The following is a 7,860-nucleotide window of genomic DNA, read 5'->3' as shown; positions in this document are numbered from 1 at the left end:
AAACAAAACCTTTTCAAGAGGTGTGACCACAAGGCTTTAGGCGAGTTCAGGCTGGGTAATGCCCTCCGAAGAACAAAAAAGAGGGAGAAAAGAAATATTCTAACATCTCTACTCTAGCTGTGTGGTCCAGATATACCTTCGTACAATCAATAATGTGCTCCCGTTCTGTTTTATTCCCCCACCCCACCCCCATTACAAGTTTTAACTATTTCTTAGCAACAAGGAGAAGATTTCTTTACCATTTCCCCCCCCCCTTTCTAAATGCCGGGTTGGGTGGGTGGGGGAGAAGCCTTCAACAAAAGATCCTAATGCCTGGGAAGCTTTCAACCAATCTCCTAAAAAGTGATCTCTGGGCACAGGAGGAATAAAGGAAGGTCCAGGAGGAGTGAATAAAATTATCTCAGGCTGGACAGACATTAAAAGACCTTTATCCAAAGGGGGAATATAGACACATATTCTCACTCACACGTACACCCATGCCTATTAAGGTCTATTTTGGCACGGACCATGCTATCCCAAATGACCTTAGTGTTCCTACGGCACTGCAACTGAAATATTTTCTTCATGGAGGGCAGAAAAAAAAAATGAGAAAGGAGAGGAAAGAAGATAAATGATTTATGAACAGCGGCTTGAGGAGTTCCAAGTATCAGAACAATCTAAACATGCAATGAAGTCATGTCTCACTGTATGGGATCAGAGGCTAATCATCCATCACCACCGGAGGCTAACAATACTTCCCAACCTTTAGGGTCTTTTCCCACAAATAATAGTAAGTACTTTTGGACTGAAAATCAACTGCTGTCAACTTCACCCGTGGAAGGCCTCTGTCGTTTTATCAGTAGTATGAACTGAAGGTGATAATCAATATAACCCCTCTTCCCACTCAGCTGGTTCAGTGCCTTTGTTTTATAACTGAATTAGACAGAAAACACATGGAAAAAATATAACCTGAATATAAATAAGCAATGGTGGATATGGATGGCTTTCTATACATTAGTCTGGACTCAATTTAACAGCACCTGCTGCTTGCAGTCTTTTAATGGAACTTGCCTGTGAATTGGATACACTCTGCACTGAAATGAATAGAAACTATGTAGAAGCCATATCGATAGCTGCCTTGCTTACTGAATTTCATCTTTAAATGCACATTCATTCATGCTCATTTTTGGATGGCCATTCCCTTGATTATACCTGTCTGTTGTGGCTATAGGTATCAGGCCTCCTTCCTCTGACACTGTTAAACTAAAATAATTAACTGGAAGAAATAGCTTTTACATGAAGAAAACAAAACCACTTAATGAAATGTTTAATAAATTTTCCTTCCTTCCTTCCTTCCTTCCTTCCTTCCTTCCTCCCTCCCTCCCTCCCTCCCTCCCTCCCTCCTTTCCTTCCTCTCTCTGGAAACACAGTCCCTCGTTCCTTCTTTCCACATAACAAAATGTCAATATTGTAGCATTATCTTTTTGTCCAATTTAAACAAGGATATCCCACCATTTCATCTCCTCCCACCAATAGTGAGTGACTTTTCTTTGGGCAGAATCTTTCTGTTTCTATACTAGACGGATTTACTAACTGTTGCTATTAGAATTTATGAAGCTGAGAAATGAAAACCTACTTATACAAGAACTCCTTTACCTTTGGCAATCCTACATCCTAATTTGATCCATTAGGTCAAAGTAGCTTCAGTCTCTGGAAAAGTTTGCACATCCAGTGGGGCAGCCCAGTTGGCAAAATAAATATGCTATTACTTCAAAACCACAAAGAAGTGATAACCCCAAGAATGCTACTCTGCAATTCAATAAACAGGAGGGTAAGACATACTGTTTTCTGGCTCAAAATAGACACTAATTTTACATCTGTCTCTGAGGCACAGCAAAAAACCATGTAAAGAGCAGTAATAAATGTCCAAAACCAGCATCGGTATCCAAAATTCTCACAGTAATCTTCTGAGGAATTAATTACAATTCTGTATAACAGTCGCACTGGCAAAATGTGCCTGTAATTACACCCAGGTACTGTACTGTATTGCAGGGAAATTTGCCACCCGGCACTGTGCTTACAACGATAAGTCAGTGAGATCAAACTATGTGCAAATGAAGATTATCTGACTTATTGCCATTGTGTCCCATTTTGTGCTGAATCATATTAAAGTTTCATTTTCTATAAAATTATATATGTAATATGGGGTTACCAGTGCACATAAAGCTGATACTTAAATTTGATTCCGAAGCAGAGGGAGTAGTAAGATATACAGGAATATGAATTCTTAAAAACAAAAACAAAAAACAGCATCCCGCCCTTTATTTAAAAGTGGCAATGCTTTATCTGTAATGTGTATTTTTAGTTTGCAAGGCTCTCAAAGAGGAAACTCCCTATTGCAAGCAAATGCTAATATCAACACACAGATTAATTTTAGAGTAAATTTAAGCATGAAACTAGGTCTTATGCTACTGAGAAGAAAAATATTTCTCTTTTTCCCCTTTAGTTTATACTTCACCTATCAGCAGCAGCTGACCAGTGACATTTTATTCAGCAGAAAAGGCTGATCATAACACTGAAATACTCAGAATAATGAAATTCATCTGTTGTTTTCTTATAATGTTTTCACCCTAAAGTTACCCTGTTTAATATTTTTTCACTAACTCTTCTTGTTGTTCATGTGGACCCCCCACATGAGGTTTTAATTTCCCATTAAGCATCTGCTGCAGACTTAATTGTGTGACAAAACTATAGCAACTTTTATCTTCAGGCCAGGAAACAAGTTTTCATTGATTTCAAGGGTTAGTATTAAAATGGAAAATGACCAAGGCTTTTTTTTGTCATAGAACGCATCGGAACGGAATTCTGGCGCCTTTTTTCGAAGGATTTTCCAGAGTTGCCTTGAACAAAATCCTAGTCTTTTAGATACACTAAAAATTGAAGGGGTTTTTTTTTCAACCACAAAGGTAAACCTTGTAGGGTAGGCAAGGCGGGTTGTATGACGTGTGTGAGTTCTAGCACTTTTTTTTTTTTTTTTTTTTTACAAAAAAAGCACTGGAAATGACCAACATGAATGACCAACACTGAGCAGCAGAAAAGGGACTCGGCTGGGGAAAGTAACAATTTTAATTAAAGATTCTCTTAAGTGTAAGTCATAGTACTGAGAACATCTATTTGTAGTTGGAGTTAATAGATGTGATTCCTCCAAATTTGTACTCTGATGCATGCTACCAAGCTGGCCTAATCAACATACTCAAATGATCTCACAAAATCAGGGCCCACTATGAATTAGAGTAATAAAAACATTTCATCTGTCATGTCAGTAGGTTCCTGTGTCCATCCTGAACAACTAAGCTGATCTTTCACAAAGATTTTTTTTTAACATATTTAGCTATTACAGTAATTAATTTAGGACAGGCAATTGAGATCCAGAATGATTGGATTAACACTTGACATCTCTTTGCTATACCTTCTCATTTCTTCAATGGTAAAGCTTAATTTTTTAATATCGTCTAGTTCTTTTTTGTATAGCAGTCATATTCAAAGTCCCTATCCTCTGAGATCTGGCAGTCCTGGATGCTCCTTGCCTTCTGGAAAGCTTTAAAGAGTTGGCTTTTCCAAGAAGCATTGTGGGCAGAGTAAGACTGTAATCCTGTACTGTTTTTTTTTTAATGTGTGTGGGTGGAGCCCATGTCCATTCATTACTCTGATCGTCAAGGTTTAGGCATGGTATGGGAAGCCAAATGCATTAGTGTTATATAGAAAACATTCCTTACATGCATGGTTAAACTTATGGATCTACATTCTTCTTCTATGTCTTTCCATTCAGCAAGACCCTTTCTTTTCTTGGCCCATGTTTCATTAAGCAAAGGAAGCAAACTAAAGTGTTTCTCCTTTTAAATAAAACTGTGATTTTCTTTACATAATTTTGCAGTATACAACTTTATGTTTTGTATCTGTTGCTTAATACCATCAGAACTAAAAGTAGTCTAGGACTGGAGGATAAACTATGTATATTTCTTTACAGTATTCCTCCCATTATAATCCTCAACTCAAGCTTGAAGTGCAGTAATGTATGAAATCAAAGTGAAGAATAAGGCACACGTGAGTGCTGTTTTCAATACTGAAATAATGTCTAAGATATTTTGAAAGGAGCCTATTTTAGAAGATCCATGGTTGTCTGAAATGTTCATAGTACAGGAAGAATGATGAATAAAAGGCTCTCTCACAGTGGAAACCATACATTTCTGATTGGAAAACTTTTGTACCATATAAAAACTTAGTTACTGTACTAAGATAGGTAGGTAGGTAGGTAGGTAGGTAGGTAGGTAGGTAGATAGATAGATAGATAGATAGATAGATAGATAGATAGATAGATAGATAGATAGATAGGTTGGTAGTAGGTTGGTAGGTAGATAGGCTGGTAGGTAGGTAGATAGGTAGGTCGATAGATAGGTTGGTAGGTAGAAGGTTGGTAGGTAGAAGGTTGGTAGGTAGACAGGTTGGTAGATAGATAGATAGATAGATAGATAGATAGATAGATAGATAGATAGATAGATAGATAGATAGATAGATAGATAGATAGATAGATGTTCCTGTCTCTGAGTCTCCATTTCAAATTATTTCTTATGTTAAATTAACTTCAAAGAAATATCTGAATAGTATATCATACTTCCAAGCCAAATCCACTTCACAGAATCAGAGTGACAATAGAGAATAATAATTTGACATAGTTAAAGGAACCATGATAAAAATATGAATAACATAAAATACTATAAAAGCTTTATTTCATTTGAATTGATTAATTTCAGACTTTTGAATTCACTTATTTGACTAGACTTGCAAAACAGGAATGGGGATGAGTAGTTAATAGGAACTCTAGTGTCTAAAATTATGCTCCATGAGACTGGAAATGCTAAATTCATTATGTTATATTGAGATGTCGTGTCTCCTATAAAAAGGATGTTTGGCAGCTTTGCTTCTTCATCAGATTTACTGAATGCAATGTCACAAGAATGGACAGAGTGTGAACAGTTGGAAAAGGTGCTGAGCAAGGATAATGTTTACTCCGAAGATGAGGAGAGCTTCCTCTTCTAACTAACAGCTTAGGAAAGTAGACAAATTTTAGAAACCTAACAACAATTCAAAGTAGTGGAAGTCAATTATTCAGGAAGATGATTGTTGTAAAAAAGACAAATCAGAATGAGAATTAAATTTATGTGTAGCAATTTTATCATATATCACTGGAGACAACTGAGATAAGATTACATTTAGGGGACACCCCCTCCCCCAAAGATGCATGACTACTTTTGATTTGTCTTAAGGCAGAGTTTCATAATAGAGTATGTTCTTAAATGCATCTACCACATCCATAATGCTGGGTGTGGGCATAATAAAACCTAAACCATGCCTTCCTTTCTTGATCTGGGTGTGAAAACCTTGCTCAAACTATTTTAAAAAACCTAAATCTCAAGATAGAAAACTACATACGATTTGCTTTTGAAGGTACAGTATCTATAGCAGAGTGAACTATTGTTAAGAATATTGCTTTGATTAAAGTGGAATATTGCTGAAAGAAACATGATGCTTTCATTAAATAACAGAAAAATAGAGGAGGGGGAGTAATAGATTAAAAGTCTTTCTGAACTAACACATCCCATACCCTTGATGGCCAACTTTCATGTTTATTTTTTATGAAATATAAATCATTCAGATTATTTGGGGGATGATCTCTTTAAATATGAGATAAATCCTAATTTGCTACTTGGAATTAACAATGCAGTTTTGACTACTTGGCATCTATCAGGACTGAAATCATCATAGGACATGTTCTACTGTTATCAAACATAAAAAAGGTTTAGTGTGGAAATCCTACAGTTATGTATCCCCCCCCCTCTCTCTCTCTCTCTCTCACACACACACACACACACACACACACACCCCAATAGCTGCTGCATTATATACAGTAACAGGTGGTTACAGCTTTCATGAGATTCTTTTCCTATACTCTACACAAACTGAAACCTTGCCAGTTACTTGTTTGTTTTTTTTCTATATAGAACTATTCTCTACCCCCAGCCCCTCAATACACACATTTTCTATTGTTTTCCTCAGTAAATTGACATATATCAATTAATAGCCATAGCAATCTAGAGATTTAGGCAGAAAAACGTCTGATATATGTATTGACTGAAGTAAATTTTCTCAAGCCTGCATGCAATCTTAAGACTTGGGGGAATTTGGGAGAACAAATATCTAGCCATGTAAATCCTGGCTGCAAAAATAAATACCATAATTCTGATTCATAAAATTCATTTGCTGTTTACAATATTCCTGCATAATATTGTGTATTTGTAAGATAAGCATAACACATGCAAACTACTTTGCAGTGAACCCATTCTTGTTTCTTTCCCCATATTTAAAGATATGTGTATTGAACTACAGAGATATTTGAAAGAAAGGGATAAAATAGAGTCTGTTACTAAGCTTCACTTCTATTATATGAACACAGCAGTTAGTTGCAGAACTAAATCTTTTATTTTATTTATTTCTCTGGCAAGGAAAAAAAACTTTATGAATAGAGAAGATTTCTGTCTAGTGGCTCCAATTCTAACTCCAATCTGCAAGACAAAAGTTTATTGCAGATCAGGTATCCTTTCAATAAGGTGATTGTTCCAAATAACCCCTCCCACTTAAGCCCTGTTTGCCTTTTTTGGCTACTATTACAAGTTTCGGGCAGGCCCTCTATACGGGACAGGTTGCTTCAGGAGAAAGTCCTACCAAGTGCATTAAAATGGCTGCCAGGTGTTCAAACATTGCTATCCTAAAAATGTAGATCTGTGTGAGAGAAGCCATACAGCATTTTGTGTGTGTGTGTGTTTCAGTAATCTGGGTTATATTTCTTGGCCTGCTTTTGAGAATTAACTTGAAGAAGCCCTGGAAGTGTACATTTCTTTACCGTTTTGTTTTTCAGATATCCCAAGATATCCAAAGTAAATTAGGAGAAAGTGTGGCTAAGTGAGGATGATTAAATCTGTTTTCTTTTCTAAGCTCTGAAGCCTTTCGGTGGAATTTCTAGGTGTGAATAACCATAATTTTCCACAACCTGAGGGAATGAGCAAAAAACAGTATTAAAGAAAACGTGCAGCCTTGTTATATTGCTTAGGGGTCAAAGACAAATTGATATATCACACATGGCAAAGTGATGCTGATTCCCATGTAATTATATGGGTTGGAGCAGACTCTGGAAGATGTACTCTTGATGCACCCAGCTAGGTGGCTCTAACAGAAACTTCCTTGCTCTACCCCACAAGAGAATTATTATTTCAAAATTAAACAGCTCCAGTGCTTACTTGAGCTAAGGCCCAACATAGCTGCAGGTGAACATGGCTGTTTCTCATCAGTTAGACGCTCAGCCTTTTTTTCCTGACAAGGTGTGGATTTATGGGACAAGAGCAAAATAATTCCCTACTTAGCTGCTGACTCTGTTTTGGTTCAGTGCTTCGTGGACTGCTTTGCTTATCCAAAGAGCAGTAAGAAATCACACAAAGAAATCTTCCAGTGAACTGTGAGAGGGGAAACCCAGGGTTTTTTCCCTTTTTTTTCCCTAATAAGACATCACTAGGTAAATTATTCACACGACACTATGCTCATTTGAATAAGGGATCGCCAAAGACAATTCAACAAAGAACACAAGGTTATAATTGCATCTCTTCAATGTTTCTCAACCTTGGCAGCTTTAAGATGGGTGGACTTCAACTCCCAGAATTTCTCAGACAGCATGGCTATATGGAAATAAGGAATGGGATTTAATCTCAGTCTTCTAGAAGACATAAGCAAACTGCGCAGCAAAGTCCTAGAACCTATTGTTTGTTCTCTCTG

At 36.8% G+C, this 7,860-nt stretch overlaps 1 protein-coding gene across 1 annotated transcript in view; it reads right to left on the bottom strand.

Annotated features, from left to right (window-relative positions):
• The window catches only part of ZEB2 (zinc finger E-box binding homeobox 2), a 49,889-nt gene extending 48,732 nt beyond the window's left edge, over positions 1-1,157 (bottom strand). The window contains exons 1-2 of the mRNA XM_015817869.1: positions 1,126-1,157; positions 812-912 (exon numbers count right to left, since the gene is read on the bottom strand). Coding sequence (XP_015673355.1) covers positions 812-912; positions 1,126-1,157 — 133 coding nt within the window. The remainder of the gene's footprint in view (positions 1-811; positions 913-1,125) is intronic.
• Positions 1,158-7,860: the final 6,703 nt, after the last annotated feature.

This window comes from Protobothrops mucrosquamatus, unplaced genomic scaffold, assembly GCF_001527695.2.
Source record: "Protobothrops mucrosquamatus isolate PMUCROS unplaced genomic scaffold, P.Mucros_1.0 scaffold644, whole genome shotgun sequence".
Classification (NCBI taxonomy): domain Eukaryota; kingdom Metazoa; phylum Chordata; class Lepidosauria; order Squamata; family Viperidae; genus Protobothrops; species Protobothrops mucrosquamatus.
Note: the sequence above shows the minus strand (reverse complement) of the source record. Positions and strands in the feature narration are given on the sequence as shown.